The 20,964-nt window shown below is 40.0% G+C and overlaps 1 protein-coding gene across 6 annotated transcripts in view; it reads left to right on the top strand.

The window, feature by feature from the left end:
• LPAR1 (lysophosphatidic acid receptor 1) overlaps window positions 1-20,964 on the top strand; it is a 138,844-nt gene that overhangs the window by 68,851 nt on the left and 49,029 nt on the right. For all 6 annotated transcript variants that reach the window (XM_075560302.1, XM_075560304.1, XM_075560300.1 and 3 more), the window contains one exon: window positions 17,122-17,869. In XM_075560302.1, the coding sequence (XP_075416417.1) occupies window positions 17,122-17,869 (748 nt within the window). The remainder of the gene's footprint in view (window positions 1-17,121; window positions 17,870-20,964) is intronic.

The raw sequence follows: 20,964 nt of genomic DNA, 5'->3' as shown, positions 1-20,964 counted from the left end.
AGTCATATGGTGGGAGCATTGTCTTTATGCAGCTTATTTTACACTCTGATCTAGCCGGGTGTTATTGGACTCTTTCCGCTTCAGCACAAAGAAGGGTACAGTGGGCGACCGACTTTGGAGTCAGTAGGTCTGAGCTCACATTCCTGCTTCTCTAATTGCCACATAAGGAGCCTTAGTCCCACCAACTTCTCTGAGCTTCAACTGCCTTTATGCACTCACACCTTCCAGGGTGGTTTTAAAGTCTTGGAAGAAGTACAGCCAGAATGTGCCCTCGAAGCAAAGCTGCTGAGGCTTTGTCTCATGTACTTTGGACATGTGTTCAGGTGGGGTCAATCTCTGGAGAAGGACATTTTTGCTTGGAAGATGAGGTTTCACACACACACACACACACGACCCTCAATATTGACACAGGGGCTACAACAACAGGCTCAAGCACAGCAAGGATTGTGAGGAGGGAAGGTGCAGGATTGGTTTTCAGAACTGACTCAATGGTATCTGACAACAACAACAGAGTTGAGTCTGTATAAAGCATAGCGGGTGCTGAACCCAGGCACATGGGCTCCCTCCCATTGACCTGCCCTCTATCAGGATGAATGTCAGTTCCATCTTACTCATGATGGTCAGGTTTAGGCCTAAGTTAAAGAAAAGGACATTTTGATAGCAACCTTTTAAAACTTGTTTCTTGTGGATTAGGTGAAGGTCTACAGAGCAAACATCAGTTTGATACGAAGCAAATCATGCATCCTTTGACTGCATTCAGTGCAGTCCCTTTTAATGGACCAACGCTTACCCTTTTCCCCCCTGCTACCTGCGTGTGTTCTTCCTTCTTTCTGAACCTCTGCCCTTCGGTGAATACTGCTCCTTCGATGCTGAATGCTTGATTGGTGTGGCACGGAGTGAGCTTAGTTCACATAAGCAATGAAGGGTGACTAGGCCACAGTCTTGAGGGCTTCACTAGTCTCCATCCCAGCAGCAAGCCTGGTTTCTTTCAGGATTTGGGGTTGTGTTGCGTACTTCTCTCCTGCTCTAGCCAAGATCTTCCAGAGCAGTTGGTGCAGTGGTCGCCAGTTCTAGTCACCATCTACTTCTCCTAGTCTCGTGGTTGTGGCGTGCATTGGACTACATTTTTCCATATGTCTTGATTTTCATCAGTCGTGTCTCCTCCAGATGGGGAAAGATCAGTAGATGTACGTACCTTCTATGCCTGCTAATGAGCTTTAGCTCCCAGTCATTCTCACCAAAGTAGGACATCGAGCGTGATCTTTGTGATCTATATTACATGAATGGATCAAGACAATGCTCTTGACACCCCCCCCCAAAACAAAACAAAACCTCATTGACTCTTTTCTTCAAGGAACCTGGTTTGGGCTCAGTTTTCAGAACTTTGCCCATGTGTGCTCCCCCACATGCATGGGCATACTTGCAGCAAAGGTAAACACAGATGCACTAATCCTCTCCCAAATATGTATTCATGGGTATACTCCCGCTCTCATTCCCACATCCCTTCCACTGTGTGTCTATCCAAGCATCTGCACGTATGTAAATCACCACGATCACAGGATTGTGCACATGACAGTTCTTGCCTCTGTTGTTGTTAACTCTGAACCTGCTCCCTTCAGTTTTCGCCAACCTCCCTTTTCTTGTCAGTTGCCTGCCCCTTCACCCAAGTTATCACTTTATGTTCTTGCTTGTGACGTCCTCTCCCGCCCTTTGACCTTTTAAGAGAGTGATATATTTGTATTTTTGTGGTTAGTGAATTTTGTTCAGTAAATCTCTACATTTATCCATATTATGAGGTGCCTTGTATATTCGTTGTTATTCATTAATGTTACACAGTATTCTGTTGTGTGTACATATCAAAGTTATTTTCCATTCTTTTAAGACCATTTTAATATAAAGGGCTTAAGTGGAGAGCAAATGCTTTGAAAATGATGAGGGCAAAGAATGTACAGATGTGCTTTATACAATTGATGTATGTATATGTATGGATTGTGATAAGAGTTGTATGAGTCCCTAATAAAATGTTTAAAAAAAAAGACCATCTTAATGTTACTAATACAAAATGTTCCACATTTAAAAAAACAAAACAGTTTTATTGGGATCTAATCCACATATCATATGATAGTTCAATTATATTAAGAGTTGTACAATTGTTACCCTGCTCAATTTTAGAACATTTTCTTCTTTCTTGAATGCGTGGTTATTTCCACACTTTTTTTTCCTGTATCATTTTGTGGCTACTAAATTTGTGTGTGTGTGTGTGTGTGTGTGTGTTTGAAGTAGGTGTGTGTATGTGAGAGAAAGGGAGACTGAGATGGGGAAAGAGAGACTAGAGAGGCACATTTTAAAGACTGATTTTATTGTAGATGTTACTGATTTTGTAAAAGGCCTTGGGATTTTGACGTGTGGGTGTCTTTGCTGTTCTTTAACAATTGAAAGCTGGATTGCATCCCGACGTATTTAGTGTTAGGACCGCCATATGCATTCCTCTTTCTGGAAAGAGCCCATTGCTATTTCAACACTTCATTTACCTTGAGCCTTTTATTTCCCTACCCTTGAATATAAATTTTCGTTTAATTTTGACACAGGAAAGACTTTATGAATGAGTAAAGGGATTTAGTTCCTCTCCCCTAAGGGTACCATTTCAAAGCCCAGTGCTGCTATTCCCATGTAATGACGGTTCTTAGCATTTCATAAAGTGAGTTAGACCCTAGCACAGGTTTGCTGGGCAAAGCATTTTAACATCCCAGCCTTGCTACTCTCATCTGTCAGCATTTCCCCAGCCTCAACTTGTCTTTACACAAGCTACTATCAGTTGGTGAGTAATATAAACATTTTTATATGAGTCATTTAATTAACATGTTTAACACTACCAAAGGTAGAAAGAGGTCATATTAAACATAAACACCTAGGGAGATGAATAATGTTGAAAATTCTTTGTGGGAAGGCAGATTGCTACTGTCACTCTAGAGAATACGTTGATTGTATTTTAAAATTATACATTGACACGTACCCTGCTCCTATTTTGGTCTCCACATTATCAAGGAGGTATGCATAGAAATGGTCATGAAAGCAGCAGTTGAAGACCAACAAGTAGAAGAAAACTTGTTAAGAGTGAGATGCTTGTGGGACAGCCAAGTGGACATGTCCAGCAGAGTTGGATACAGAGGTCTGGAGTCAGGAGAGAGGGCCAGACTGGAGATAGATTTGTAAGCTGTCAGTCCATTTATGCCAAGCTTATAAGTGAAAGTGAAAAAAGAAAAGAGCTATAAAGACCGAGCTCTGGAACATAATGACGTCAAGAAGCTGGTAGCAACGCAGCGAGACCAGAGAGTAGCCAGAGTGGAAGGGAGACAGCGAGGCGCAGTCTTATGGAAGCTAGATTAGACAGCTTCAAGAAAGACTCTGCATCCATGTCTAAGGCAACGGGCAGTTCCTCCTAAAATCAGAACTGAGATTTGGCCGTTGAACTTAACCTTCTGTTCTTGTTTCATACAAATTACAAATGAGCTTATATTTTGAGCTTTATCAGCTACAGTTTTAGCATGGAATTTTCCTTTTCTCCATTCACTTTCACTTGTTTATTTGTGAACTTACTGGTTCTGAACAATTTTCCCGGTCATGACATTTTGTACTGCTTATACTCTTTAATATGCTGTTGGATTTTATAGCATTTATAAATATTTTTAAGTGAGAGTGCTTTCTTTTATTGGTTTTAGTATCAGATGAGTCTAGAGTAATTTTACTTTGCTTAGTCATACTTTATCATGGAATTTGTTTCTTGAAAGTTTGAAAGAACTTTAAAACCTTTTTGGGTAAGTTTTGGACAGGCCACTGGTTTGGGAAGTAACTGATATTTTAAACTTTTTCTACTTGGCAATTGATATGTTCCATTTGAAAAATCAGTATAATTGGATCAGTTTGGTAATTTTTATAAAATTATTGATTTTGCCCATAATTTTGAATTTATATATAGTTTGATTTTTACTTGATATTTTTCTAATCTCCTCTGTCTCTATAGGTAAGTTATTCTTATTCTTTGCATTAGCTCTCCTCTTTCCTGTTGATTAAAGTAGGTAGATGATTATCTACTTTATTGACTCCTGTTTTTCTAATAGAAAAGAATAAACTTTTCTATTCCACTGGTGGTGCTGTGTGGTAATCATTGGACTATTAATCACAAGGTCGGTGGTTCAAATCCACCAACGACTCCATTGAAGAGCGATGAGACTGATTCCATGAAGATTTGTAGCCTCAAAAGCCTGCTATATGAGTAGGAATGAACTCAATGGCAATGTTTTTCCCCCCATATTCATTTGCCTATTTTAATTTATTTCTAATTGTGTGGTTATTAAATCCTTCTCTTTACTTTCTTTGCACACACTCACCCATGCTCATATATCCATATACGTTATCCTTTCTTGTTTAAAAAAATTACTAAGAATATGTGTTCCTTTTTTTTTCTAATTGTTTTATTAGGGGCTCATACAACTCTTACACTATCCATACATACATCAATTGTGTAAAGTACATTTGTACAGTCATTGCCCTCATCATTCTCAAACATTTGCTTTCCACTTAAGCAAATGGCATCAGCTCCTAATTTTTCCCCCTCCCTTCCCACTTCCCTTTCCTTCACGAACCCTTGATAATTTATAAACTATCATTTTGTAGTATGTGTTTCTTACAGTTTTAGGTGCAACCTTTATATTTGGACAGGTTATGCTATCGATGTTTTCTTCAAATATTCTGAAATGCTCTTGATTTTTATATTGCTCCAAAAATTGTTTAGAACTTCTTCAATTTTTAGAGGATATTTGTGTTTGTTATTAATTTAAAGTAATTTTTCTTTGAGTTATTGTGATTTATATTTTATTGTGGTGAGATTATAGTAAGTCTTTTACTAATTTGGGTCTTAGAATTTATTAAGATTTAAAATTTTGTCTTCACATCATATTTCCTTAAAAAGTATGTGACCAATCCAAGAAAATTACTAGTGTTTATAAATTTATTACTTGCTTTTACCTATAAGAACTGTCCAGAAATGAGATTTTCTGGTTGTATACTTTTCACATTTTATAATAGCCTTTTCTGTGTATGCATCTTATTTTAACACAATGTTATTTTGTACATAGCTATTGGATTTCTTCACTATGGTTCATCAACAAAGGAAACTCCCTATGTTTCACTTTAATACTTTTGCTTTAAACTTAACTTTAAATGATATTAAACCTTTCTTTTAGTTTCTTTTTATTTAATTTGCCTTTATACATATATAACGTTAATGTAACTGGGTTTGCTCTGAGAGTTTTGTAGGTAGGCTATTTGTAGTTAAAATATACAAGAGGGTACCCCCCCCAAACCGAAAATCTGTTCTCAAAGCTATGTATTTTAATTTTAGTAAAAAACCCAACCTTATCTCCTTCAAAATACTCTCAATTACACTTAATCCATTTGTCAAATCGGCGATTCCACTCTTGGAAACATTTTCAAACTCATCTGTTTGGATGGCTGACAGTACCTCCCTCGTTTTTTCTTCACCTTTTCTGTCATGAAATCACTGTCCTTTCATGTCCCTCTGCATCCACAGAAAGAAAGAGAAGTTAAACAGAGTGAGTTCATGTGAGTAAGGCACATAAGGCAAGAGAGACATGCTGGTTTTTTGGCAAAACTGGTGCGCTGCATTGGCTGTGAGAGCAGGTGCATTGTCATGGTGGCAAAACCAGTCCCCCATCTGCCACAAATCAGGCCTTTTTGTCACACACTGTTAGGCAATCTTTTTAGAACCTCTAAATAGAAAGCTTGATTAATAAATAGTCTGACCTGGTGGAACGGACTCCAAATGTACTGTGAGTTGACATTTAATCTGTTCATGAAGTTGATGGATGTCCAGAATGAGGTTTGCCAGCAATTGACATTTTGCCTTTTTTGAAACGAGAAAAGCACTCATACGTTTGAGTTTTTCCCACAGTGCTGTCCTCGTAAGCTGCACAGTTTCTGCGGCATTTTTTCTTGAGCAGGAAACAACATTTCACAGCCGCACACTGTTCTGCTAAATCAGCCAGCAGGTAAAACGAGGTTTGAGTGAAACTGCTTTTATGAAAAAATTCACTGTGACCGGAGAGAACCTTCCCAGGTGAAGCCACTGGCTGCACTGACTCTGAGGGAGTTGCGATTTCTAAATTTAGTCCTCAGACGTCTAAATGTCCTCAAAGTGCACAAGGGTTGGTATTTTTGTTTTAATTTATGTTTCCACTATGCAGTCAACCTTTCTGATAGGCACCTACTGATTCTTTTAACTGAGGGTGTGAGTACTTCCTATATAGAAATACAAAGTAGCTAAGAACATGGACTCTTGAGTCTTACTGGATGCGTTCAGATTGGGGCTCTAATATTGCCTGATACTTGGGGAAAGAGCTTCACTAGCTCTATCAGTGCCTCCATGGCTGCCTCAAAATGAGCATCATAATAGTAAACCCACCGCATAAGGTTGTTTTCAGGATGGAATGAAACATGTTAAATCATGGAAGAATGTCTGGCACAGAGTGCTCAATATATGATAGTTATGAAGTGATTGTCCAGGAAACACAGTGGCCAGTCTGGAGACAAGAAAAAAAAAAACCACACCCAAAACCACAAGATAAACAGACTCAGGCCCCCCAGGTGGAATGCAATGAAAGATATTTACATAAGGAAAAATTTCCATTGAGTGTTATAAATGCTATGTTACAGGAAGTAAGTGCTGGAGGAATAAAGCAGAGCAAATTTGGAGGATTAGGGAATACTTGTTGAAGGGAGACTCTCAGGCTGGGCAGTAATGTCTGAGGAGTTATTCTGGCAGGAGAGGAAGTAGCATGTGCGAATGCCAAGTGTACCAAGATGAGAAAGAGCACAGCATTTAGAAACAAGGTAGTTCAGCATCGTTGCAGTTTAGTGGGGTGTGGGGCACGAAGTATGGGTGTTCTGAAGGTCAAAGGAACTAATAGTTGCATCGTTGGGAATTTCATAACCTGATAAACTTCATGCTGGTAGTTTGAAATCAACTGTGTTGGAGTATTTACACCATGGAAGTTGGAAAATGCTATAAATCAATTCTTCACCTTCAAAACCTGGATGTTAATACTGGGCGCACACTTCAGGTAGTAGGGGGCTCGCTGCATTAAGTTATAAGGCTAGAGAAGATTTTGAAGTTTATTGCAAGCCATTTTAGGGAATACAGTATTGATTTTGAAGAAACCCACATATTATTAATTAATATGATTTTGAACTTTCACCTTTGGATTCAAGCCCTACTCTGACAGTTTAGTTGAGCAAGTTTGTTAACTCATCGCACCCAGGGTAGTTGAATCCCATTTTTCTCGCCATATGTTGGGGACATTGGTAACCTCGGCTAATCGGGAGAGTCAAGCCCTTTTGGAAGGAGTCAACTATAAGCTAGGAATACTAGCTCAAAGAGGAGAGAGTCAGCTTTTCTGGAGAAATAGGCAAACTATGTGGTCATTTGGTTCCCAGAATCCTTTTGTGAACAATGGGCCTTCCAATTATCCATATGTCATTTTTTAAACAATGCTTTAATATACAGTGTAATTTTAGGTTTCTAGAAAATTTCCATAAAGTATACAGTTCTTATATACCCTCCTTAACCCTTGCATAAGATTTCTTTTATTGTTAACATGTGGTATTTGTGTGTAGCATTCAGTACAGTTGATAAACCAATATCAATATGTTATTATTAATGAAAGCTCATAATTTATATTAGGGTTCACTCCCTCCCATCACTTTTCAAAGGTTTTTCCAGTTGTCTCTTGGCTGGGGAATGGTTATCTTCTGTACAGGGCTCAGCACACCTTTTTTGGTAGCAGTAAATAGTTTTGGCTTTATAGGAAAGATGATCTGTGGTTTCTATTAGCAACACTAGACTATTACTATACTAAGCTACAGTATATGTGTCAACTCTTCATGTATCGTTGCCCAACAATGATGTTCATTTGCTCCTCAGCAGAGGAATAACTGCCCAAAACAATGCCAATGGCAATTAGTTATACGTTGCTGAGTGACCCCTCACAGCTGGCAAGAGAAACTTCCAAGGCCAATAGAAACTGCTCACTGGTGCCCTCCCTCCGCCCTCAAGTGGCGTGCAAGGCACATGCCATACCCTGGATATGCTTCTGCCCCCAAACCTATCTTGATGTATTCTTCCTGGTACTTATTCTCCCCAGGTACAGAGAAGGTAAAAATAATGTAAATACAGCCTCTCTGTAGGCAAAGCATAATACATTGTTCATGATAAATGAGTGCACATAGTCTGGTGTCATCTGACATATCAACTTACATTCTTTTAGAGTGATTTCAGGGACCTGTATAAAGATAACCCACATTGACATGTGATAGGCACCCAAATCCTTCTCTGAAGAAAAAAAGAGAAAAAAACCCCAAAACTTTCGGTTTTGTTTGCTACCCTATTCATTTGGTAACAAAGAGCATTTTTTACACAAGGCTGCTTAGCATCAGATATAAACTCATTAATATGAGCAAATAGCCTTCGATTGTTTCACCCAATAATAGGAAAGAAAGCTTTCATTGTTCCTCCTGCTCAGCTTGCTGTTTAGTCAGCGAGAGACAGGGCTTGTACTTTGAAGTGGGGCAAATTTGTATTCCCTGTGTTACTCTGACTATAAGGATTTTTGCTTTTTCGTACTGAGAATAGCCTAGATCTTTTGCAGGTGGGTAAAAACAGAGCCGGAACCAGATGAGCAGCAGTGCTTGTAGCTGATTTATAGTTTTAGCCATGAAGAAGCTGATAAAGAGCTTCCTTGTCAGTATGAAGCTTGAAAGGAAATGTTTGTAGATAGGAATAGAGACACCAAGACACTGCTCCTCTATCCGTCTCCAGGCGGGTCCGCCCACGTGCAGATACCCCCACAAACGAGTACCAGGAATGATGACATCATCGCGACAACCCCATCACATATGCCCCATACAAATACAGGTGCATGTGGCAGGGTTGGCGCCATAATGTACTTATGCACACCAGTCACATGTATAGGGAGCAGCTACTGTGTAGAAAGCAGCTGCTGTGTTGAAAGCAGTAGTACTGGAGGTAAAATGACACTTCATGAATTGTAATTACTGAACAAATGCTTTAATTAATGCTTTAATCATATTCAATTTGTAACAATGAAAATACATCCTACATATCAGCTATTTACATGACGATTCATAACAGTAGCAAAATGACAATGATGAAGTAGCAACAAAAATAATTGTATGGTTGGGGGGGGGTCACCACGTCATGAGGCTCTGTATGAAAAGGTCGCGGCATGAAGAAGGCTGCGAACCCCTGGCCTAGTGGTTTCCTAGTGCTGATCTTGCAGTAACCACTGATTCCACCATAGGTCCTTTTCTCTACCACCACCACGTCCTGAAACAGAGTCTACATTTTAACAAGATAGATTCTGATCCAATGTGTCTGAGATGAAGTACACGTTCTCAGCCAGGGGTCAAACCAGAATGATCCAGTTTGAAACTCTCTCAAACCCACAGCTGCTCTTAGGCGTCAGAATGAGAGCCTGAGAACTTCAAAGGTACTTAGCTCTCACACCTCCGAGCCTAATAAGGCATCTTTACCGTCAGTCTTTTTCAAGGTATTTTATCCTTCTCTTGTTTGTTAAGTGAGTATTTTGATTTGATGTCAATGGAACAAAGGTATGTTGACCTTACAATTTGACTTTTATGAACTTGAATAGAATCTTAATCAACAGATTTCCTTTTAATTCTTTGCCAGCGCCCATTTCCATAGTAGATCTGTTGGAAGACACATATTTGGAGACAGTGTTTCCTAAAGATTTTTATACCAAAATATATTACATTGCCAAAAAAACCGAACTCACTGCCATCAGGTCAGTGTCAACTCATAGCAACCCCCTATGGGGCTTTGTCACACGTGTTTCATTTGTTGCCATATTAGAGGGCTAGAGAATTCCATAGGCTATTCTATGTTACAGCCAGATCTTCAGTATTGGCATCTCTTCCAGCTTTTGCTTGTTTACTCGCTAAAGTTAAAACTAAACATGAGCTTAAATGGCCTGGTACGTGCTACATGTTTTGTATAGAAACGACCCTTTGATAGTTTCTTCCTTTGCCCTTGTGATTATTCTAGGAGTTCTCCAAGGGGCGACAGCAGTTCCCCTGCATGTGGTCCGTGTAGATGCCGTGCTTATGTGTTGAGCCAGGAGATCCATCCAAGGAAGGGAAGCCAACTTAGATAAACACTTCATGGAAAATGCCAAGGCGCTGCCAGGAATAAATGCATGTGGGGATAAACATTTGAAATTTCTGCTTTACTTACCTTGAAGCATGTTTCTGTTAGAAGTTAAATCTATTTTCATATTGCGATCTAAATTCATCTAGTCCCCATTGGTGTTTAAACGCGATGATAAAGGGGGAGAGGATGTCTTTAGGGATCTGAGGATACGTTTTGAGCTTTCTATTCATAAGACACAATTGTACAGGGCACCTAGGGTAAACCACAAGTGAGACCTATCACTTTGTTTCTTCTTCTTTCTAATTGAATTGTTTGCAATGAGGACTAGAGCTGCTCCTTTATCTTTTAGAGAGGGTGTGGCGCCCCTCTTACTGCTGACTAGGGTGCACTCTGCTTGTTCTTCTTTTCATGCTGCTGCTAAAGCAGTGGTTCTCAACCTGTGGGTCGCGACCCCTTGGAGGGGGGGGGAGTCAAACACCCCTTTCACAAAGGTCGCCCGATTCATAACAGTAGCAAAATGACAGTTATGAAGTAGCAACAACAATTATTTTATGGTTGGGGGGTCACCACAACATGAGGAACCGTATGAAAGGTTTGCAACATTAGGAAGTTTGAGAACCACTGGTCTAAGGCTCTTTAGCAATATTTCTTTGAACCTTAAAGTCGCAATTTTGGGGGGGAAGAAACACTAAGGTGGGCCAACACCCTGCTGTTTTTACCAGCCCTGGAGATATAATCATAGAGTCTAGACTGTTTCTGTCTTTCGTGAACTGCACCTTGCTGCAATAAGACTATCATTTTAAGAATCAGCCTTCATTTACTGTATGTCATTTGGCAATTATATAGCCTCAATTATGAACTCATCTTAAGCCAAACTTATCCTGATTGCATAGATGATTCTCCTAGGTAGGCTGAGAGAGAAGTGAACAGAGAATGCCTGCTCCTTAGCATTGGACACAAAGATTACGTACAAAAGGGCCACGGAGCCGATTAGTTCCTGAAAAGTTAGGTTGGCAATAAAGCAACTGTCAAATATCAGGCGACCCTTTGTATTAAGTGCTCGAGTCCCATAGGAAAACAAGTAGGAGCTGGTTGTTAGTGAACGGAGTGACTACCTAACTCCAGAGTCACAGTGTGTAATGGTTGGTCTCAATATTTCTACACTTAGACGCATCTCCACAAGCTAGCAGGTGGAAATTAGGGAGTCTCCTTCATTCTACATCTGCTGATTTGTGTTGTACCTTTTCTGGTTATGTTGTAATTGATCTCTTCTCCAGTTGATGGATCTATAGCTTGCTTCTAGGATGATGGTATTATAAAAGAGCAGAAATGAAAATTTTTGTACATATAAGTTTTTCTAGAACTTAATTTCTTGGTCTAATGTCAAAATGTACGGGTTCTTACCAAGCTGACTTTTAAGCCATTTGAATACCCTCCCTGCCAGCACGGTATGACAGTTTTCACCAATTCTTCAGGTTTACAGGTTTGTTCAATTTTGCCAACCTGTTGGAAATAAATGAGATGAAATAAGGTGATCAGGTTGAAACATGTAGAAAGTCTAATTAAATTTTTTTTACATAATTTAGGACAGGTCCCAGAGATCATCAGTAGTTTTACTAGTAATACACTTGAGCCTCAGAACAATTATGGAACATAAATAATGCCCAGCTAGCTGATAGGCATAAAAATTTGGCAGAGAACTTTCCTAGTGAAGGTCCCAAGCACTTGGTTATACTTAAGCAGATAGAAGAAATGAACGTGGCTTGATGTATCTTGATTGTGGCTCTTGCTGTTAGGTGCTCTCAAGGCAATTCTGACACACAGCGATCCCATATCACAGCCCTGCAACATCCTCTCCACCCTATTGTGACAGCCACTGTTAGTCCATCGCCTTCAGGGTCAACTTATTTTTCATTAACTTTCATTTGACCAAGCACCAAAGTGTGTCCAGGAACTGGTCCCTCCTGATAACTTGTCCAAAGTATAAGAGACAAAGTCTCCTCATCTTCTCTTTGAAGGAGCACTCTGGCTATGCATCTTCCAACATGAGATTTGTTTGTCCTTCTGACACTCCATGGTATATTCAATATTGTTACAACAGCATCATTGCAGGCATCAATTCTTCCCCAATGTTCCTTATTCGCTTTGCAGTATTAACAAATAGAGGAGGCGATTGACAATACCTTGGGGTAGGTCATGCCCACCTTAGTCCTCAAAGTGGCATGCTTGCTCCTTAATACTTTGGAGGCCTGTGGCAGCAGATGTTTCTCCAATGCATTATGTCCTTTGAGTTCAGATGACTGCTCTCATAGACACTGACCCTGCAGCCAAGTAAAATAAATCCTTGACAACCTCAAATTTTGTCTCCCTTTATTAAGATGTCGCTTATCGGTCCACCTGTGAGGTTTTCAGTGTTTGTTATATTGAAGCGTAAGCCATACTGCAGACTGTACTCTTCAGTCATTAGTAAGTGTATTGGGTCCTCTTATCTGTCAGCAGACAAAGCCCTAGAGGCATATTCCAGTTTGAGTCGTTCTCCATTCCAGCCATTGCATTCGCTTCATAGAGTTTGGCTTTGTGTATTATTTGCTCTGTCTATGGATTGAATGGGATGGATAGATCCATGGCTTACATCTTCCTTGATGTGAAATCATATAACATTCCCTTGGTCTGTTTGAACTGCTGCCTTTTGGTCTGTCTACAAAAGGTCATTAAAAAGAGAGGAAAGAAAGAAAAGACTCAAGTAGAAGTCAATAGTGACTCTGAGACTTTGCTCTGGTACAGTGGTTCTCCACCGTCCTCATGCATGACCCTTTCATACAGTGCCTCATGGTGTGGTGACCCTCAACCATAAAATAATTTTTGGTGCTACTTCATAACTGTGAGTTTGCTACTGTTATGAATCATCATGCAAATGTCTGATATGCAGGATGTATTAGGCGACCCCTGTGAAAAGGTCATTTGACCCCCAAATGTGTTGTGATGGACAAGTTGAGAATCGCTGCTCTAGAATACAGCTAAAACCGACGGAAGAAATGACGTAGAACTCAACAGAAGAGTTCAAACGTGGCAGTTGCTGTCAGGTGCCATATAGTCGGTTCCAAACCATAACAACCCTGTGCACAACAGAACAAACCACCGCCCATTCCCGCGCCATCCTAATAAATGTTCCTGCTTGAGCCATTGTTTCAGCCACGTCAATCCATCGCCTTAAGGGCCTTACTCTCTTTCACTGCCCCTGAACTTGACCAAGCAGAATGCCCTGCTCCAGGGACTGGTCTCTCCCGACCACATGTCCAAAGTCTTTCCATCCTTGCTTCTAAGGAGCACTCTGACTGTACTTCTTCTAAGACAAAATGGTGGCTGGAGAAGATGAAGTGAAGTCTTTTTAATGAACTATGCAAAGACCAGGAGCTCGATTATCGAGATGGGCCCAGTGTAAGCACAAAGTTCCTTGAATGTGGAAATTGAAGACCAAAGAGCCAACTCCGGAGTAGCTGGATCTGAGAAAGGATCATACTGGCTTTTAAGACAAAAGAAGAATATGAACCAAGGAATGTGGACAGCTTTAGAATCCGGAAAAGTCGAGCAAATCGATTGCTTTAGAAACTTAGGATATCTAGATTTTAGCCCAGTGAGACTCATATTGGCCATATGACCTCCAGGATCTTAAAATAATAAGTTACAGTTGTAAGTCTCTCAAACTGTAGGAATGTGTTACAGCAGCAAGAGGCAACCAGTAATGTCTATATGCCCTTTCCCAGCCTTTTCCTCATAAAGACGAGCTATTTTCACAGATAGCGCCCTAACAAAACACGATCAGAAATGTAATGTAATTTAATCTGTTCCCCCCTTTTTTGTTCTTAAGTCAACTTCTAAGGGAAGAATTTTCTCCTCCCTTTTATACTCAATCATCCCCATTGGGATTCCAGTTTTTTTCCTACTATGCTGATATTTGTTTCTGTTTACTGTCATTGTAGCGATGACTGTTTTATTGGTGTATAATTCAAGAATGGTTGTACTGGATTCTACCCGAGCTTGGTATGAGTTTCTGCCTAAGCCCATTGGATCTGGGAGAAGTAAAGAAGTCTGTTCAAACTGCCTTCTCACTGCTGTTGGTGGTTCGGCCAACTCCTCTTCCAGTCATCCTTCAAATCTGCTGCTTTTTGCAGACAATTTTTAATTCCTCTTTCAATTCAGTTCTATTGTCCTAAATATAGCTAAAAATCCCCTAGATTTTCTTAAGTTTATGAGGGGGTTTCAAAAAAGTTTGTGCAAAAAATTCTGTTAGGAGGAGGAGAAATAGAAGATGCGGAAGGATACATGAAACTATTTATAAACCCAAACTCTTAAACTAGTAAACGGGAATGGCATTCAAAGCACTTACGAGGGGAGAGGGCATATCCTACCCATTATGACCGAAGAGGAAGGCAGGGTGGGTTCTGAACAGGTAATTCTGGCTCCTAGGAGAAAGTGAAGGCTCCGATCTGATGGTTTCTGTTTTCATCTTTGGCCAGCTGCTGATGGAAAGAGGAATAAAGAGCTCAAAAGTTTGACAGCTGTAGATCATTTTAAAGTTGTCACCATGAACAACTTGCAAACTAATAACTAGGGGGAAATCGGTGAAAGAAAGGGAAGGGAGGGGGGTGAAAGCGACTGGGAAGAAGTACAAGGGTCAAGGAAAGACCTGCCTTAACCTAACGTAACCTAATGTGAAACCTAATGTGGAAGAATCAGAAGGTGTGGTTTGTCACTGTTAGGTACCAACAAGTAAGTTCCAACTTAGTGACCATCCTGCGTTCAACAGAATGAAGCAATACCTAGTCTTCCATCATCTCCACAATTGTTCTTCACGTATGAGTTCTTGGAGGCAGCCACTGTGTCCACCCACCTTGTCCAGGGCCTGCCTTTTATTCACTGGCCTTCTGCTTTACCAAGCAGGATGTCCCTCTCCAGGGACTGGTCTCTTCTGACAAGTCCAAAATACTTGAGATAAAATCTCACCATCCTTGCCCCTAAGAAACATTCCGACTATATTTCTTCTTAGATAGATTTGTTTGTTCTTTTATATTTTATATATGTATAGTCACCACTTGTGTTATTGGAAAAGGTGTTTGTGATAAACAATTTGTTGGTCTTGCAAAATTCAGTAAGCAGTCTCCAGCTTTGTTTCTGTCACCAAGCCGTTTCCCCAACTATTGTACCTTTCTCTCTGTTTCCAACTTTGGCAATCCAGTGCCAGTGATGACCAATGCATATTGATTGCATGTTTAATCAATTTCAGTCTGAAGACATTGGTCAAATTCAATTGCTTCATCAGTAGCTTTTGTGATTGGTGCATGAATTTGAATAATAGTTATATTGACTGGATTTCCTTGAAGGCAGATAGATAGGATTATATCACAAACAGCATTATACTTCAAGATAGATATTGAAATATCCCTTTTGATGATGAATATAGCTGTAAGTCTGTTTTTACAAACAAATTAAATCACCACGATCGGAGTAACATCCTCTCAGTTTTTTTTTCAATTTGGCTGCAGAGCCACACGTTCTGTACCAAAAGCACAGCATTTGGCTCATGGGCCGCAGTTTGCTGAAATCCCCCCCCCCCCTGCTTTCGATGAGTCAGAAGAATGACAAGTTAGTATGCATATCCTCCTGTTTGGGAATGTTCATGACTTTGTAGGCATTTGTCCATAGATATTTGATAAATGAGGTGCCGAAGTGGCCTTATGTGCCAAGTAACTTTTGTGAAACAATGCAAGAGATAAAGGTTGAATGTGAATTCTACGAACTATTTTCTAGTAAAAAAAGTTTTAGGGAATCTTTAAAGGTAAAACATGATTTATACTATTCGATGTATAATTTTCTAGTGTCTCATTATTTTTCCTTTTGCAATTTTATTTTCATAGCTTTACTGAAAGCCTATATTATGCTACTCTATGATGCCTCAATCTTTTCAAATGAGAAACTATTAATTGGCAAATATAATTGATGTTGAAAAAGATGGCCAATTATAAAACATGTATAACTTTATATATTGAAAGATACACTTCATAGAGTAGAAATATGTTTCACTTCTTGTGTAGCAGTATCAAGCGTCAGCTACTCTTTGGTAGCTACATTAGGTAACACACTTATGTACCTCCAAATATGAAACATAGAAGTTTTCAAATGTCATCGATGGGTTGAGGAAGGCTATTCTAGGGATAAAGAGCCCGGGGGTAGACAGAGCTGACCACAGGAATGCCGGTAGCAAATGCTGGCTTTGCCAAAGGAACCTCTGTTGCAGAGTGACTGCTTTGGAATGTTGGGACTGACGGTCCGTGTGGGGTCTTGCAGTGCCAAACTGTGTGTCACAGATCGAATATTTTATGTGAAAATATAAATATAGCATAATAGGGCAATAATACCCTACCTATAAACCAGCCATGTTTATGATCCCCTAAATAACAGGGCAAAATAGATCTCATTATGACAAATATCCCAATTGCAATGTTCAGCGAAATCTTTGTCCATCTCATGTATTTTAAGTACGATTTCTGGGTCATGTGGCTTTTCTAGTGGACGTCAATGAAGTGCAACCACGAAGCAAAGACCTTGTCATTTATTTAGGTCCCACTGTCTTTAATCTAGAGAACACATCCTATGAGAAACTTGGGAATTTCAGTATAATCACAGAATGGTATGCAGGATCTAGGGGTCATTTTGTTTCTTTTCTTTTTTGGCTATATTTATTGTAGCTGTCTGTCTAAATTCAGATCTGTGGTTTCTTTTAGGTTTGTTGGGGGGTGGCCTGGGGGGAGTCCATTTGCTTTCCTGTATTTTCACCCTTTCCCTCCTTTCTCTTTTAGTTCCCAGCCATGAACGAACCCCAGTGCTTCTACAACGAGTCTATTGCGTTCTTTTATAACCGGAGTGGAAAGTATCTCGCCACAGAATGGAACACAGTCAGCAAGCTGGTGATGGGACTCGGAATCACCGTCTGTGTCTTCATCATGCTGGCCAACCTCCTGGTCATGGTGGCGATATACGTCAACCGCCGCTTCCATTTTCCTATTTATTACCTAATGGCCAACCTGGCGGCCGCAGACTTCTTTGCTGGTCTGGCCTACTTCTACCTAATGTTCAACACAGGACCCAACACTCGGAGACTGACCGTCAGCACGTGGCTCCTTCGCCAGGGCCTCATTGACACCAGTCTGACAGCGTCTGTGGCCAACTTACTGGCGATAGCCCTCGAGAGGCATATTACGGTTTTCCGCATGCAGCTCCACACGCGCATGAGCAACCGGCGGGTGGTGGTGGTGATTGTGGTCATTTGGACGATGGCCATTGTGATGGGTGCTATCCCCAGCGTAGGCTGGAACTGTATCTGTGACGTTGAGCATTGCTCCAACATGGCGCCGCTCTACAGTGACTCCTATCTAGTCTTCTGGGCCATTTTCAACTTGGTGACCTTTGTGGTAATGGTGATTCTGTACGCTCATATTTTTGGCTATGTTCGCCAGAGGACTATGAGGATGTCTAGGCATAGCTCTGGACCCCGGCGGAATCGGGACACCATGATGAGTCTTCTGAAGACCGTTGTCATTGTGCTTGGTAAGTACTGTCTTGGCTATGTAGCATACTGTACAGAGTCCCAACGTATTCATTCATCATAGTGGGACCGTAGCAGTCGGAATATTCGCCACACGTGTGCAGCCAGTAGAAAAGGCTGAGGCACCTCTATAGCAAATGTCTGTGATGGTAGCATATCTGCCTTACAGTAGATAATAGAACTGACTGTAGGGAAATATAAGGGGCTTTAGAACATTTATTGTAAGAATCGCATTGCTTTTCACTAGATTATTTTCATGAACTTTTTGAAGCCCTCTTGTAGAGGTCTCGGTGGTGCAGTATCGATGATGGAAAAGATATCAGTAATGAGCTTAGTTTTATGATGTTGAAATTTCCTGAATAATCAAATCTCTTTTTAAAGGTTTCCTTACAATCTGAAATGTTGACCTTTTGCCTTGCGGTCTCTGTATTATAGTTTTACAGATAAAAAGTGTTTTTATGTAATTTGTTTCCATACATAGTTATATAGTTATTTTATTTTAAAATAAGCTATTTTTTATATTATATGACTCTCAGTGTATTGTTTGTGAGGATATCAGGGTATTATGTAGATTTAGTGCTAACTAGGATATTGGAATGATAGCATTCTGTGAAAGCCATAGCTACTTCAATGAAATCAATTTTTCCATCATTTTTCTGGATGTGCTTAAGAAGTTATTCTTGTTTCCAAGTGAAGGGCAAGGTTTTATTATTCATCCAGACCTAAATAATAATTTTCAATGTTTGTCTTTAGGATTATTTTATCTGAGTGAAAAAAAAACCTTTTTGGTAGTACTCAAAAAGAATATGTTTTTATTAATGTCTGTTTGGTAATTTATTTCTTTAGCAAACAGGCAATGAACATCTAAGAAATTCCAAGTCCTGTGATGGTCTTGGGAGATCTTATCAGTAATGAAACAGATCAGAGCTTTTCTCTTGACTTAAAGTGGGGTATCTTTTTATATGTCTACCCAATGTTTAAATTATTATCGAATTGAACTTTTCATTTTCTAGAGACTGTAGTCCAGTTGGGAGAAAGGCAAGGCTTTCTATTCCCATAAGGAGTTCGAGTCTCGAGAACCCATAGGGGCAGTTTTACCCTGTCCTGTAGGGTTGCCATAAGTCAGAATTGACTCGAAGGCAGTCAGTTTTTGTTTGTTTTTCAATAGTCCAGTGAATATTTGATCATATTTTAAAATTTTTTATTTCATCTTTCACCTTGAAAACTCAACAAAAAGCCCCCATAGTTCTCTTGCTACAATTAGTAAAGCAGTTTAGTGTCTGTAACCCGGGGTTGTATGTCATCTCTGAAATTCTGGGCATGACATTAACATTAGTCACTGGAATGCCTCTTATGTATGTAGGTTAGGGTGATGCATGACCGAGACAATTTCTGGTTAGATGGATCCTCCTGTAGATCTGTGAGGGGGACGACTAGCACTTGGGTCATTGCTCCAGTTCCAACTAGATAACATCCGCAGGACATGCCCGGCCACATGTACGTGCAAGATTAGCTTATCTATCTAAAGTTTAGTAAAACAATGAAGTTGCCCAATCTGGCTACACCAGAGGATGTTTACTGGTACAGAGAGGAACTGGAAACACAGGGAATCCAGGACAGATGATTCCCTTAGGGCCAGTGGTGAGAGTGGCGATAGCTGGGAGGGTAGAGGGAAGGTAGGGTAGAAAGGGGGAACTGATTACAAGGATCTACATTTAACCCTCTCCCTGGGGGCCGGGCAACAGAAAAGTGGGTGAAGGGAGACATTGGACAGTGTAAGACATGACAACATAATAATAACTGATAAATTATCAAGGGTTCATGAGGGAGTGGGGGTGGGGAGAGAGGGAAAAAATGAGGAGCTGAGACCAAGGGCTCAAGTAGAAAGCAAATGTTTTGAGAATGATGATGGCAACAGATGTACAAATGTGCTTGACACAATGGATGGATGGATGGATTGTGATAAGAGTTGTACGAGCCCCTGATACAATGATTAAAATAAAAGTACCGAGTTGCCCAATGTGGCTAATGATCAATGAAAACCATAAGAACATATTGAGTTAAGTACATTTGTCCATGGTCTGACTGACACACAGTTTGATTTACCATGAATGCTGTTTTTATTAAATTAAATAACAGATATTTTACTTCTATGGTAGCTCAAATATAAATACACACATATATATACACATGTATTTGTGTGTATCTATATTTATTTAGTTATCTGAATGTTGGTTGACACCTTTTATATGACTGTGATTTAAAAACAATTTTTTTGCATCCTGTGCTGCTTATAGTTCACAGAACCACCAGCAGCAAGTGACTACTGAACTTGGACTGTGAATCTGCCAAGTTCTTGTTTAATTTTGACCTTTGTATAATGCCTAGCATAGTTTGCTGTCCAATGCTTAATGATTCATGTCAAATTAACTCTTGCTCCTCATTGGTTGTTTGGAAGATTAAATGGGATAATTAGTTTGAATGTTTTGGGGGCAGTGGTTTGAGTGTACAGTGGCCCTCGATGCCCTTGTCACTCACTCGGACCATAAGCTCTAAAACCAACAGATACGTTGGTGCCCTCTGAGATGTAAACTAGTGGACTCCACAAAGATTGAATGTGATTAATTACTTCTGGAATAAATGACATGATTTACATATATGTGTGCTGAAAGAAGTTTTAGAACACGGAAAACAGTCAGTGTGATATGTAAATAAATTGTGTGAGGCAAGAAAGACCATAACATAAACCCATAGCCAGCGGGTCTATTCTGACAGCACCCCTAAGGTTTCAAAGCATTAATCTTTATGGGACCCCCCAGCCTCGTGCTTCTCCCAGAATTATGCTATCGGAAGCACCCTGGTAACCCAAAGGACATAGTTTCAAGTCCTAATTAGAAGTGATTTCAAAGAAAAGCCTGATGATCTTCTTCCAAAAAATCAATCATTGAAAACTCACTTGAGCTCATTTCTGCTCTTGACAGACACGGGCTTATCATGAGTGGACATCAACTCAAGGGCAGTGTGTTTGAGTCACGCCTTTCTGAAAGGGATAGTATGACAGATTGTGAAAAGAAATGAATCATCTTAAACAGTAGAT

Source organism: Tenrec ecaudatus, chromosome 10 (assembly GCF_050624435.1).
Source record: "Tenrec ecaudatus isolate mTenEca1 chromosome 10, mTenEca1.hap1, whole genome shotgun sequence".
NCBI lineage: Eukaryota > Metazoa > Chordata > Mammalia > Afrosoricida > Tenrecidae > Tenrec > Tenrec ecaudatus.
The sequence above is the reverse complement of the archived record's forward strand: the minus strand, read 5'-3'. Positions and strand labels throughout refer to the sequence as shown.